Source organism: Erpetoichthys calabaricus, chromosome 3 (assembly GCF_900747795.2).
Source record: "Erpetoichthys calabaricus chromosome 3, fErpCal1.3, whole genome shotgun sequence".
In the NCBI taxonomy this organism is placed as follows: domain Eukaryota; kingdom Metazoa; phylum Chordata; class Cladistia; order Polypteriformes; family Polypteridae; genus Erpetoichthys; species Erpetoichthys calabaricus.
Window position 1 is genome coordinate 117,521,965 of NC_041396.2, and position 15,932 is coordinate 117,537,896.

General features: G+C 36.5%; 1 protein-coding gene across 1 annotated transcript in view; it reads left to right on the forward strand.

The window, feature by feature from the left end:
• rgs17 (regulator of G protein signaling 17) overlaps positions 1-12,373 on the forward strand; it is a 206,298-nt gene extending 193,925 nt beyond the window's left edge. Inside the window, exon 6 of the mRNA XM_051924282.1 lies at positions 9,433-12,373. Coding sequence (XP_051780242.1) covers positions 9,433-9,621 — 189 coding nt within the window. The 3' untranslated portion in view covers positions 9,622-12,373. The remainder of the gene's footprint in view (positions 1-9,432) is intronic.
• The last annotated feature ends 3,559 nt before the right edge of the window (positions 12,374-15,932 follow it).

A 15,932-nucleotide genomic window follows, 5' to 3' on the forward strand; every position in this document is an offset into this window, starting at 1 on the left:
ATTTATAATGTTCTTTGCATCACCCATTGATGGCAAGTGCTTATAGTGCAACCGTGATCGACTCAGATCTGCTTTAGCTGCGAGCTTTGAAACCTTACAAAAGCCTACAAACTGATAGACCACCGGGTGTGCCGGGTGTTCATATCCTTCTCTTTGTACAGCCATTGTAGCGGGGTATGGTCAGTCACCAGTGTAAGCCATTGTCCCCAGCGATAGTAAAGGAGAACTTCCACCAGCCACTTAATCGCTAAGCATTCCTTTTCAATAGTTGAATAATTATGCTCCCTGGGTAGCAGCTTTCTGCTGACAAATGTGATGGGGTGTTCTTTCCCCTCAAAACATTGCGAGAGCACCACTCCTAAACCGAAAGCACTACATCTGTTTGCAGAATAAATTCCTTCGAAAAAAGTCAGGATTGCCCAAAACCAGGAATGATGATAGCGGCTTTTAGGTCTGCGAAAGCTCTCTTACAGGTATCGGTCCAAACAACACTGTGATTCTTTCTACCCTTTGTTAAGTCAGTAAGGGGTATGGGGGCGGCCTGATGCGCAAAATTGGGAATGAACTGCCTGTAATACCCCATGAGCCCGAGGAAGGCATGAATCTGCCTCTATGTTTCAGGACAGGGATATGCAAGCATCTCCCTCACGTTGTCCATTTGAGGCTTGAGTAAACCCCTTCCCCATTGAATATCCAAGATAGTGGGTTTCCGACATACCCAGATTGCACTTCTTAGGGGTTGGCCTCAATCCCGCCAGCTGTAAACTGTCAAGCACCGCCCAAAGGCAGAGAAGATGAGATTCCCAGTCATTACTGAAAATGACCACATCATCAAGATAGGCACCTGCATATGCGGAATGTGGACACAGGATCTGATTCATCATTCACTGAAAGGTCAGCGGTGCACTATGGAGACCAAAAGGGAGTGCTGTAAATTCAAACTGCCCGTACGGAATGGCAAATGCGGTCTTCTGAAAACTAGACTCCTCCAAGGAGACCTGCCAATAACCCTTCATGAGGTCAAGGGTGGAGATATATGAAGCCTGCTCAAGCTTTTCCAACAACTCATCCACATGTGGCATCAGGTATGCATCAAACTTGGAAATCTTATTCAAATGCCTAAAATCAATACAGAACCGAACCGTCTGACTTTTTGGGCTCCAACATTTGCTTTTGCTTGGCCAAATAACAACTAATTGGAGAATCTGTTGGACTCGTGTATCACTTTCCTTGTTGCCTCTGGTAGGCGATATGGGGGCACCTATATAGTAACACCGGGTGGAGTGACAATCCTGTGTTCTGCAATTGTCATCTGGCCAGGTGTTGCTGAGAAGACGTCCGAGTTTCCCTCGATCAGCGATAGCAATTCTGCTTTCTGGCTGTCAGTTAAATCATCCCCAATAGCAACCCTAGTCTGGGGGTATGACAATTGTGCCACCCCTTTAAGAGATTAACATGCAAAATTTGTACGGGTTTCTGCCACCCAGGAATTCTGACTTTATAATTCACAGGGGACATACGCTCTTCTACTACTGCCAGTCTTTGCCATGCGGCCCGAAATTTATGTGGATTGGATGGGATCAACAATCAAATGGGATTGCAATTGGGATGCAATCTCCCTTCTTAAACTTGCAGAGTTCACTCATCTTGTCATAATGACGTTTTTTATTCCTGCTGCTCGCGCTGCTGATGCTCCACCACAATAGAGGACAATCTGGCAATCTGCTCTTGCAGCAAAATGACTCGGTTGACAAATCCCCCCCCCCCCCCCCAAGGGGCGTCTCACGAGTTCCTGTCCATTCATCCCAAAAATGTCCAACACCCCGCGTGTTCACCAGCCAAATAATAGTTCGAAGGGACTCATCCCGATTGATGCTTACATGGCTTCAAGACAAGCAAACAAGAGAAAAGGTACAAGGAGTTGGATCGTCCTGGGCTGTTTAAAGGTTTTATTAAATCATTCAGTCAGGCCATTCATCTGCAGATGATAGACCAATGAGTATAATTGCTTAATTCTGAAACTTTCACATAGCTACTTCATGATGCGAGATATAAAGGGTGCACCCTGATCAGTGAGAATCTCGCGAGGGATACCAATATATATGAACATATCTGAGAGTGCTTTTGCAATAGTTTGGGGGTCCGCCTGTCACAGCACTACTTCTTCTGGGTATCTTGTGGAGTAATCAATTAACACAAGCATATACTGAAAGGGACTTTTACTCCTGGGAAGCGGGACAACAATATCTAATCCCACCCTGTCAAAGGGGACATCTAATATAGGAATCAGTACAAGGAGTGCCCTGGCGGGTCTGTAAGCGGAAACTATTTGACAGGACAGGCCTTACAAAATTGCTCCTCACCCCAGCCCATATTCACCCAATAAAACCTTTTCGAAATGCGTTCCCTCATTTTTTCTGCACCAAGGTGACCCCCCAAAACATGACTGTGAACAATTTTTAAAATCTTTCTATGCTCAGTTAGTACTACCAATTGCTCAATACACCCATCACCTATGCAATCAGAAGTCACCTGATACAGTAAACCATCCTTAAGTAAAAAATTAGGTGTTTTAAAATTTGGGTCCTCTCTCTCCTGATAATAAGAGTCATTTGTGATGTGGGCTTGTCTGAATGCAAAATCCAAGCTATAATCGGGGAGCAAACTCCGCCTGGGTGACAGTCTGTGCTTCTACTACGTTTGATGCAGCATCTCACTCACCTCCTATTGCTATTTCATCTTCATCCGGGTCCGTAGTGAGCGTCTGGTCTGTGGAGGTTGTTGGTGCTTGCGACATTGAAATGGCCTAGACAAATGTTCATATAACATCATGTTTAACGAATTTCATTTTAGCAAACTGAAATTTCAGTATAACGAATGTTTTTTTAGAACAAAAATGGCCACCGAAAATAAAAACCTGATACAAAAAATACTTAATACCGCGCCTACAGTTTTGCAGAGTCTTGAGAACATTGCAACAGGTTGTCTCTTTCCTGTTAGACCAAAAGAAAGTGACAGTTTGTTGTGAAAATTCCAGTCTTGGGCAGTCTCAGTGACACTTGGCGAGAGTGCAGGTGCGACATCATACACATAGCTGAATTCTGAGTCAGTGCTCCATTGAGTGCCCTCGTGAGTAGATGTGTCATGTGCGGATACTGTACTGTTCAAGTTTAATAGCGCATTTCAAAGTTTTATTTGCAGTGAACAAAAAAGGTGAGAAACAACGTCAGTTTACACTGAAAAAAAAGACAAAGTTACATCTAATGTAATCTAAATCTAAATCTAATTATTCTATATTCATACCTGTAACATGTAACGTTTCATTTTCAAATAAAATATGGTTTGCAGTTTAAGAAGTACTTTTTTTATATAGGTATTGTCAAGCTTGGGTAAGTCCAGGTTTCCAAGAAAAATACAGGTACTTTATTACTGTAAAGGGAAGGAAGGTACAGTCTCGAGACTTTATTCAAAATAGGAGCTGTTGTTTCAGCACTCAAGCACACACGATAGCCACAACATGCCCAAGCATCCTGGTCTAGCTTCTATCTTCAGATTAGAAGACCACCAGTATGGAGAGTGTGAGGAAGAGCAAGTCAAATTCCTTTGTTAAATGTTCTAAACATTGTGCGACAAAATATGTTACATGGTAAGCCTGATGCTGCAGAGGACAACCAATTACTTTGCCCTTGGTTTACCATTTACCAGACGCAGTAGAGTAGCTACGGAGCTGTCCTAAAGTAGTGAGTCTTCAGTCGAGATTTAAAAGCCGAGACTGAAGGGGCATCTTTTATAGTAGCAGGCAGACCATTCCACGGTTTAGGGGCCTGTAACTAAAAGCTCGACCTCCCACTGTTCTTTTATTAATCCTTGGAATCATAAGCAGACCGACATCTTGAAATCTTAATGTGCGCTCTGGTTTGTAAGTCATGATAAGTTCAGACAAGTAAGCCGGAACTTGACCATTTAATGCTTTATATGTTAAAAGGAGGATTTTTAAATGTGCCCAAAACTTAAACGGGAGCCAGTATAAGGATTTAAGAACTAGAGTTACGTGTTCATATTTTCTTGTTCTTGTATTAATTCTTGCAGCAGCATTTTAGATTAACTGGAGGCTGTATAAAGAACAATTTGAACATCCAGTGAACACCGCATTGCATTTTTAAGATGGAAGAAACGTGATTTGGACAACTTTGTAATATGCACTTTAAATGACATGCCAGAGTCAAAGATAACTCCTAGATTGCAGGCTGATTCAGTAAAATTAATGGTAATTCCAACTGAGTTAAATGGTGACAAAATATTGTTGTGATCAGCATCATTCCCTCCAACAATTAACATCTCTGTTTTATCGGTGTTTAAAGACAAGTAGTTCTCATCCATCCACTCCTTTAATTCACTAACACAACTAATTAAAGACAACATTGGAGAAACTTCATTTGATCTAAATGAAAGGTATAACTGGGTGTCATCTACATACGAGTGAAAATTAACATGATGTTTCCTAATGATAGATCCCAGTGGAAGCATGTAAAGTGAAATTAGTAAAGGTCCCAGTACTGAGCCCTGTGGGACACCATATCTCACTTCTGTGCATAATGATGGAGTACTGTCAGTACATTTCTGTATCTACTAGCCGACGCCCGCCGTAGCATACGGTGGTGTAAGAACAGGAACGGAAAATGGTGAGAAAGGAATTCAGAAATCAAGAAGAAATAAATAGTGTTGTGAATAGGTGTTTTGGTGGAGACGACAGATAATGAGTTGAAAGATCTAACCCTAGAAAACAATAACAACCCCCAAAAGATGTTGTTGTAGAATGTCTCTAAGTAATTCCTTAAGCTTAATCCAAAAGACTTGTACTACAATAGCAGGTCTGTGCTCTGGTCTTTGGGTATCCGACAGTGCATGTAGAATTTCCGGCCAAGCAGGATTACATATGAAAGTGATAAATAAATCAGGCTTTCCGAATTTATGTACTATGGCCATGGTATCCTGATAGTTTTGTTGCATGTATCTTGGACTTCCTGGAAATGTGAACGGTAATATGATCATTTTGCCTACACATACGTTGTAATTTTCAGCGTTTGCTCGCAAAACTTATCTCTGAGATAGTTGAGACGCGTGCCCTCTGTTTTAACATACGCATCTACGACATACTGTTGGAATAGTTTGCCGCTGGAGTGCAAAATACTAAATGTATTCCTCATTGCTAATCTGTACGCGTAAAATTAGCATTGAGTAAACCTTATTCGCTTGGCGGTTCTTTTATCGGGAACATGTTGTAAATCTTTGTGCCAGCCAATGTCTCCATAAGGGAATAAAAGTGTGTAAACCACAGAATCACAATTCATATTGAGCATAGACATCTGTTTAAAGGAGTTGCCTATGGGATAGATTCAAATGTCCCTTTCGGCAGGCGGTTCGCCATCTTCTCTGACGAAAATCGGTGCAACATCGGTGTGACATGTCGGGGCATTGTATCTTTGTAAATACTGCCTAGGGTTTTCCTTGAAAACCATTCGTACAGATGCTGTTGGATTGGACTGAGCGATTTCATGCATGTGTTTGTATGATTTAGTGAAAGGGTTGATGGTTCTGAGCATGGAATCCACCTAGGGAAGTAAATTTTCGCTGCATGCAGAGTTTGCTTTATTTTGCAAGCGTACTTCAGTAGCTTGCGCTGTGTCAAAAACATACAACTGTCCAGGCAGCGTGGGGAAGGGTTTGGAAGAGGACGAATAGGAATTGAGAAATGTTGTGTTGGCTGCGTGTGGGCGGGACCGGTTTTGAAGTGGAAGCAGGACGAACCAACAACAACAACAACAACATTTATTTATATAGCACATTTTCATACAAAAAGTAGCTCAAAGTGCTTTACATAATTAACACCAGAAGAGAAATATATATAAGAGATTGGAATCGATTTAATAAATAAGAACTAAACCAAGCGGGCACAGTGCCTGTAAAGCCAACATAATTTTCTAGCCTGTGCAGTAAAATAGAATGGTCAATGGTGTCAAAAGCTGTGCTTAAATCTAACAACATAATTACAGTCAATCTGTGGAAATTAAGCCTTAAAAAACAGAAATACAATTCCTGTGAAAAGTGGTTCTCTATTAAATTTAAAGAGAGGTTGCTATCTTGTTTTCTCCTAGTCCTCAGTGAAGAACTGATGTCTTTGCATAGTTTTTTTTCCATAGATCTAACATAAAATGAATGGATAGATTAAATATTGAAAGCAATAATTTGCAGTAAAGGAACCATCTGACTTTGAACTGAGATATGGTGATTCAGAAAACAGATGAATTGATTAACATCTCCCATTAGCACAATAATCCATCCATCCATCCATTTTCCAACCCGCTGAATCCGAACACAGGGTCACGGGAGTCTGCTGGAGCCAATCCCAGCCAACACAGGGCACAAGGCAGGAACCAATCCTGGGCAGGGTGCCAACCCACCGCAGTAGCACAATAATCCTTTAAAGGAAAATTAGAAATCACTTTTCAATATATTGGAAAAGACCATGTAAACTTCACACAATTCTACCATCTGTTCTATGCTGTTGCCAAAAAATGTATTATAATAAATTAAGCAAGGCAGCATCGATCAAGGATACTATATGCTTTTTATGCTAAGCTTTGGCTTTCCATGACTTAAGAAGATTCAGGAAAACTTTGATATGTACACCTGTACAACTCTAGGTTAGGCATCTCCCCATTCAAAACAGATACTCGTACTCATTTTTTTCCCCCGAGTTCAAGACAGTTTTGGAGCTTCTGCATGTCATTCACTGAAATCTGTTGTACACAGTTCTACAACTAGACATTCAATCAGTGCTTAAAATGATTCCTGCATATAAATGAAATATAGCCTCCATGCTGGGTTTCTCCTTCACACGGGTATTGGGTAGATGCCTTTGTATCTCGTTTTTATAATTGCTTCTGTTATTCTACATTCAAGCTGTTTTCCAGGATCAGCATTTTTATAAAAGTAAACTATTGCACAGCCTTTAGCCCATAGGAGTTTTCTAGGCTTTTAGTGACCTCATAAAATGTACGTTAAGGGTTTGCAAATATAATCACTACCTCCTTTGAAGACAAAATGTTGCCTGCTCTGGGGAATTTCATTTTTTTTATCTTCTACAATATTTATATCTCCCAGCTTTTATGGTAATATTTTACATTATTAGCAATATTCTTCACTGGCTACCTTCTGGCATTTCTCTTTTAACTGCTGGTTTCAAAGGTTCATTGGCCTTGCATTTAACAGAATTTTGTTATTTCTCACATAAATGCTGAAACACCATCTTTTTTTAAAATAAAAATGTCCCTTCTTGCTTTATTTGTCCATTGTAGATGTAATGGGTTTTTTTTTTATTTTTGGCCTCTGCACTCAAATGACTTTTCCCCATATCAGTTAATTTCCTGTTATCTTTCTGCATCTATTTGAAAAGTGCCCTTTTAAAATTATATTTCCTACTTTTTGTGTTTCCTCATTGATACTGCTAGTATATCAAGTATATAATGGTCAGGTCTCACTGGTTCAATAACAAAAAGCCACCAAAAGTCACTTATATTAGGTAATTAAATATTTTCTCTTCAGACAAATGCACTAACACTATGTTTACAACAGGAAACCTGCAAGTGTGTCTTGTCATCTTTACACAAATGTTGAATTATATTTGATTAGTGACTTGCATCTTCAATCTTGACTCAAATATATAATATAAATACTTTAAGGAAGTGGGAATGCTGGACTATGGCCTTCTGGAATAGAAACTTCAATTGTTCATGTTATCACTATGATAGCTTGAAGTTTCTGTTCTCCTTTTAGGCTTTACATTTTCAGGTATGGACCAAGCTTAATGAATACTGTATACAGTAAGTTATCACCCTCTCAACTGGCTAATGTATTCTATTGTATTATACTGAAATAACTTTTAGAAAATTGTTAGTCTAAACATCCCACACATTACACATCATTGCTGCTTCCCTCATGGCAACCTGCCAAACATACAAAATAGAGGCGGCAGTTGTCAGTGAATCTCCTAAGACTCATTATGCAGCTGTCACTGAGCACTTTAAGGTTTCTTGGTTATTTTTCTTTGAATCTTTCTCCCTAGGCATATTTGTCAAGTGCAAGACATACTTAAAAACCCAAATTTTCTTACATAAATTTAAATTGGTTATACTTATAACTTTATGCTCTTATCTGACATTTCCCGACCAGCCAAATGGATTGCAATTGTGGTATATTTTCTAATGCCAATATACTTCCAGTTCATGTTTACTTACTTATGTAGGTTCTTCAAAATGTGTTTCCTTATAATTTAGCATGCAATGAATGATCTTGTATTTACATTGTTACCTTAAATTGTACTCTTTATAAAATACTTCTCTATAATCTGCTCTGTGAATATATGAGTATATAAATAAACATTGATTTAGACTAACAAATAGTGTTCTGTGTTATAGTTTTATTTATTTGTGATAAATAGATCGGACCAATTTTTATATGTACAATATCTATATATCTATATATATCTATCTATATATCTATATATATCTATATATCTATCTATATATATATATATATATATATATATATATATATATATACACACAGTATTTGACAGGAATCACAGTCCTACACAGTGTATATTGGTTTTATAAGAAACATGTAGATATTATAGCTTGTGATTGTTTTTTCTTTATACATTATGTATTAGGGCGGCGCAGTGGTAGCGCTGCTGCCTCACAGTAAGGAGACCCAGGTTCGCTTCCTGGGTCCTCCCTGCGTGGAGTTTGCATGTTCTCCCCGTGTCTGCGTGGGTTTCCTACGGGTGCTCCAGTTTCCTCCACCCACAGTCCAAAGACATGCAGGTTAGGTGCATTGGTGATCCTAAAATTGTCCCTAGTGTGTGCTTGGTGTGTGTGTGTGTGTGTGTGTGTGCCCTGCGGTGGGCTAGCACCCTGCCCGGAATTTGTTCCTGCCTTGTCCCCGTCCTGTGTTGGCTGGGATTGACTCCAGCAGACCCCTGTGACCCTGTGTTAGGATATAGCAGGTTGGATACTGACTGACTGACATTATGCACTAACATTATGATGAAAAGGGTGCATAAGTTCATGTTAATGCCATTTAAGATTAAGTAAATTAAACTTTCGGGCCACTATAAATTTCTGATTCCTCCAAATATCCCCAACATGGCTGAGTCATCTTCCCAATGTGTGAAGCCTCACCACAATAATTACTATACTTAAACAAAATCTATAATCACCTGCTTTGAAGAGACTGAATTTCTACTACTTCAAATTATTATGAAGGCATATGCTCTATTAAAGGTGCATAACATCTTTTATATATGAAAAGAAAACTAAATCAACAATATGGAAAATAATTTTTTTTGGCCTTTTCTTTTCTATTTTTCAGGTTAGTCTGGATTCTCGAGTTCGTGAAGCAATCAACAGAAACTTGAAAGAACCAAACTCTAACATGTATGATGAAGCCCAGCTGCAAATATATACCTTAATGCATAGGGACTCATTCCCACGTTTTTTGAATTCTCCAGTTTACAAATCTCTTCTTGCAAAAATGTCAGAAATTCCATCTGATCCATAATTCCTAATTTCTAATTTTTAAAGCAATTTAGAACCACTTGGAGCCGACTCCCTTGAGATTTTTAATTTAAAACTACTCAGGCTACTGTGAAAGAAAAAAATGTTTATCCATGAGTTTTCAATTTTTTCTTACATTATACAATACATAAACAAATGCTAGTGATGAAACGTTAATTTGATAATATTTACTGTGATTGGAATAGGCATGTGGATTTAATATAATGATAGTAAGAAGGAGAAAAGTAAACTGCACATTTTACTTTCAAACAGATATTTTAAGCTATGAATTTTAAATGTATTATTAATTCCAAATAGCTGCAATAGTTACATGTGTATTTTACCAAAACAACAAAGTTTTAACTCAGTAACTCCATATAAATTTACATCAGTTGCAAGAGGCACGATCTCACAGGTAGGATCCTGTAACTGTGTAAATATCTTTTAAAATATCAGCAAAAGATATTCCACTGCAGTACTAAAAACAAAGGATCGGTTATGTTTCACTGATTCCTGAACTGGTTATGCAACTACTGTATGTTATTTGTGTGTGTTGTCATAAACATGAAGTCATAACCACAAAGCATGGACAGTTCAAATTATTTGAAATAAATCATATTTGATAGACGCATGATGTACCCGTTATTCCTGTCATTGGAGTTTTGTAACAAAATTAATAAGAAGCACAATGGTATTAAAATAAAATAAAAAGCTGATAAAGAAAAAATGCCAGACCTAAAAGCATTGGTGCTTTTGTATTATTGAGGACTTTTAAAAATTTGTAAGATAATTTAAAGCTTTATGAAGTATTCAGAGGTTTAACTTTCCAATTTTACTCTTACACCTTTATCAAAGTAACGAGTACTGTGTTAAGTTTAAGCATCAACTTTTGGATCTGGTTGCTTATTTACATAAAATTTAAATGCTTTGTCAAAAATTGTTTATATTTATTACGCGTAATGCAAGAACAGAAAAAAAACAGATTGGCATTTATAGTCATTCTGTTGTAGCCTCTCTTTAAAGGAAAGAATTTCCTATCCTAGGGCTCCAAATAGAATTTATTTTATTTATTACACTGAAAACTTTGAAGGAAATGCAATATATTATTGAAGCAAATGTTCTTTATGACATTTTTTAAATTGTTGAATGAGACATTGGGCCTTCTGTGAGCTCAGTAAAGCAGGTCTGATATGCATAAATGCATATTTATTAGTACAAATATGAAAGTGCATGAATAATTAAAAAAATGAATAAGACAAACTAAATTACAGAAGAAAAATAATACAGGCAGTATTAATCAGATATATGGTCATTTAATGTAAAGTTATGGTGATGGCCTTACAATTTTCTCTCACTCTCTCGTTCATTTATCTATCTATTTATTTATTTATTTATTTTCCACTACCTCCAATGTCCATTGATTTATCTGGTGTTGTGATTTGCAATTTAACATTTGTCTCAACTTGAAGCCCATCACTGTAAAATTTATTTGGAGATTGCTGTGAAATGCTTTGCTTATTATTTAGCACAAGTATACTTCAAATTATAAAATGAATTCAGGAAAACAAAAATCAAGGGCTAATACTGTATTCCTTATGCAAATATTCCGAAGTTATACATGAGAGAAAGGTCTTAGAATGTGTCACTACAAAAGCTGATAAGAATATGGTTTACATGTATTTTTTTCTGATTATACTGTCTGCTTCGGCATTTTTCTTAATAAGTTTCTTTATTTAAAAAATATACATTCATTGTGAGTAATATTTTACTAATAATTTATAATAAATACTTTGGCTGGAATTTTCACTGTGCTACATTTTCTTGTGAAAGAATCTATGAAATACTGTACTTTTTAGCTGATAATATCCTACTTACTGTATGCTAGAGCAGGATTTTAATGTTTACTACAAAATGCTGTAAATCATACCTTAAATTACATATGATATGGGAACATTGTGTCCCCTTTAATAAAACATGCATGTTTTTATAAAAGGTATATTTAATAGGGATGAGCCTAAACTCGTGCAGTGTAATTGGAAATGGAAGAAAGTTTCTACCTACCTCTCCAAGGAGATGAATATATTTATAGGGCATACATGGAAATATAAAATACATCCAGCACTGTAAAATAGGCAAGACTTCCCAGATATTTACTTTTTTTTTTTTAATCAAGGTGGTCTTAGCCAGGCCATTTTAATCTTAAAAATGTGTCATTTTCAATAAACAAAGCATACTCCTTATGATGCTGCACTGCATATCACCTGGTTACTCGACTCTGTCCACGGAGGGCCCCATTCAGTGCAGGCTTTTACTGTAGGTAGCCTCATACTAGGAGGATAATCTGTGGGATCTTCTTAATGTTTATTTTGTTCCTAAATAAGTTTTTTGGTTTCCAGCTTCGCGGTATTCTGGATAACCTCTTATGTTTCAGGGCTACTCAACACAATCGTTCATCCAAAGCTAATTCTGTTTAAAAATCACAGACAGTTGGCTTTGAGCAGTTGTAGATGAGCAGCTCACAGGCAAGACTCATTACAAACTTCAATATCTGTTTATTGTAACTGAGTTTGATTTTAAGACAATACATAGCATGAAAACAGCAAGTAGTTCAGAAACAATGTGGAGTAAAAAAAGGCCAAACTGAGAGCTCAAACAGAATGCAATATGTGAACACATTATTGAGATGTATGTAGACGTGAACATTGGTGTCAACAAGAAACTGCATCCATTGTGGTCCTCCATGGTCGATTGTATGGTAAGGCCTATAGCCAGGTTCAGTGTATTGTGGTTAAGTGTTTGCTGAGAGGAAAATATAAATAAAAAATAGCTTACATAAACTTTAACTGAATCAGTTCATTATTATAATGTGGAGTGTATGGGCGGAGTGGTGGCTCTGAGGCTAGGGATCTGCACTGGCAATCGGAAGGTTGCTGGTTCGAATCCCATAAATGCCAATAGGGACTCTGCTCTGTTGGGCCCTTGAGCAAGGCCCTTAACCTGCAATTGCTGAGCACTTTGAGTAGTGAGAAAAGCGCTATATAAATGCAAAGAATTATTATTATTAGACTGGATATTGGAAATGTTAACAAGCTTGTATTATTTTATTTCTTAGTAGGCACAGTTAACAAATGACATTTTACTCCTATACCAAGCCTAATTAGCCATTCAAATCTATTAGGGAAGATGTATAAAGTGTTTGAATTTTTAATAGTCCTAATGTGCAAAAAATTTTAAATGTGCAATATCATTGTGGCTGGTTTTAACTGAATATGGTAAAAACCAAAAAAGGTCATAGTATTAGCACACTGAGAGTGTTTTCTTTCTATTTCCATATTATATATTTACAATAGAAATTTGACTAGCCTAAACTTTAAATGTTTAATAGATGCATGTTCTAAGTGATTTGAAAACATTAACATCTGACACTGATATGAAGCAACTGTTTTTGGATTTTTATAACATTCAGGCAATTTCTGCCACTTACACATTGTGTACTAAGCCAAAACTTGTTGCATTGTTATTAATTTTAGTTAGGTGGCCGATCACATTCTCAATGATGAGTAATGATGGATTCTCTTGAAATGTGTGGCACTATTTAGGGAAGGTTAGTTTTTTATATCTTTCTAATTTTTAAATTTAGTCTTATATTTACTTTTAAATTAAATTGATGCAATAAATTTTTTCTTCATAAAAGGCTCTATATAACGGCAGAAGGTATTAAAGTTACAACTTTGCAGGCAAACAAATTACAGCCAGTTTTTCAATTTTAATGAAGTGAAAGAAGACTTTCACTATCCTTTACATGACAGAGCGCGCCTTTCTTTCTGTATTATGAACAAAACTACATCAGCAAAAAAGGAGAAAATATAAACATCACACAGCATAAAATAACACTTTCTATTGACCTTGCAGTCTTTATGCTTTCCTGCCATTTACTCAGACATGATGTCTGAAAACAGTTTCAATGTTTTTGTTTTTTTTTTTGATAGAGGACATCAGAAAGTCCCCTTCTTGAAGTATGACTTTCAGCTAACTACAATTCTTAATGTTTTTAAGTACTGTAGTGAATTTCTAGTAGCGATAAACAATGTGTTGTTAACACTTGAAAAGCTTTATCTCACCTCAAGTTTAAAGAGACTGGTGTTTAAACTTGTTAGTCGCTCTTTTTTATTTTCTATTCTTTCTAGAGCTATTCAATTATTGCTGCCTTGCAGGCAGATTTGTGAATATAAGTAAACTTTTTGGGTTAGTGATCATGAATCGCTTGCCAAGCAACAAAGTAGCAGCAAGTTCAAAAAGAAAACCTTTGTAAAATACCTCTCCATGCAGAATAAAACTCCTCAGTTTAACTGACTTTTAAGGTTATTTATTCATTTTAGAAGAAAACCTTTTTTTAGTTATATCAAGAGTGCACAAGCTAAAGTTCATTTTCTATAATGTTTCATTTTTTTTCCTACAACCTTCCAATTTTAAGTGATTAATTACGTGAATAATTTTCTCAAGAAGAGGAGATGGAGTAGTTGTGACTTCTTTTTTATCCTTACAGCACTTGCAGCTATTTGTCCATAACAAAGTTGTTTTAAAACTATTTATGTCTTGTAATCTCTCAGAACATGTACTCCAACTGAGCTATACACTATTGTTTTGTAACTGTATATTGTATGCCTTGATCTCATTATATAACCCTAAAATGTTATTTATAAGTAATACAAAGTCAAAATGGTGCTAAACATGCATATCGTGCACTTAATGTATATGAGGCTGACATGGTAGCAGCAATTTTGATAAATTGTTTCTTTTATTATTGCTCTATGTAACATGTGTGTACATAAAGTGGAGGAAATTGTACGGAATGCTCACTTTATTCAGAAAGCACTTGGCAAGAAGTGAAGGAATATTTCTTCTGTTGCTAACTTTGTGAATCATTTTAATAATGGCAAAAAACAAGCTTTTTTGAAGCAATGTTTAAATAAATAAATCATGCCAGTACTGGATACCTTTAGTAGGAAAAAAAAAAATTATATTCCGTTTGCATATGCATTTATTATTTCTATGTAATGGATTATAAGAACATTTTTGAAATGTATTGCAATGTTATTTAAAATCTTAAATGAAGTGTACATATCAATCCTGTATTCAAAACCTGTGCATTGAAATAAAAATTAAGAGAAAAATCTTTGTTCTCTGTTAAACTGTGCAATTATGAAGAATATCTTGTTAAATACTTCCCATCTTTGAATGTGACTTGGTGTGTGTGCCTTTTATTTAGTATTTGATGATCCAGTGTCATTCAGTAAGTTATTTAGTAGCTTTTGTGACACTAGAGGGCACTGTCGCTCCTTTAACCCAACAGACAGACATCCAGGACACCAGGTAAAAGTACAAAAAGGTATTTTAATTCCTTTCCTCCCTGTAATAGTTGCCTCACATTTTTATGCAATCATTTTGTTCACCCCACTGAATTAAAGCTGAAAGTCTGCACTTCAACTGCATCTGAGTTGTTTCATTTAAAATTCATTTTGGTAATGAACAGAACCAGAATTAGAAAAAAAGTTGTCTCTGTCCAAATATTTATGGACCTAACTGTAAAAAGATGATCAGCTATCAGTTGAAAGGTAACCAAGCTGTATCTCACATTCTTCCACTCTGATAGCTGAAGGGCCATTTCAGATAATCATCACTTCTGATGTTTGTATGAAACAGAAGTAAAAACTGTTAAAGAAATTCAGTCACAGAGTCAATGGTTGGGTTTGTGGTGCCACATGTAAGAGGAGAAAAATAAAAAAAAACAGCTCATCCTGCGGCCACTGCACATTTAATACTTCACATGGCAGTTATTCATTTTAACTAATACTTTTTCATTCTTACAATGGCATTCTTGGGGTGTGGCCTACGAGGTCATGACCTCCAGTTTATCGGCACGACAGAATAAAAGGTCAGCTAGCAACACATTTCTGTAATCCAGTCTCCAGAAACAATATTTTAAAAGCAAAACTCTAATCACTACTCATTTTTTGTGCCTCTGTTGGTTTTGACTTTGATGTTTGCCTTTCGTCTGAGTTTCATTCTCTACTCCCATTTATTTTGTTTTGCTTTACTTTTACATATATCACCCAGTTCAATTCAGAAAAAGGTCCCTTGTCTCCTGCTGAGTGAGGACAATGGGAAGCCGCTGAGAGCAGGCCAACTCAGCAGAGGAAGGGGATGGGTGCTACAATATGTTGAAGAGGCCTGGGGTCCTCAATATTTTTTAAAATATAATTTATATTATTGTTATTTAACTGTTTAAACAAACAGTAGCTTCCACGATGTTTG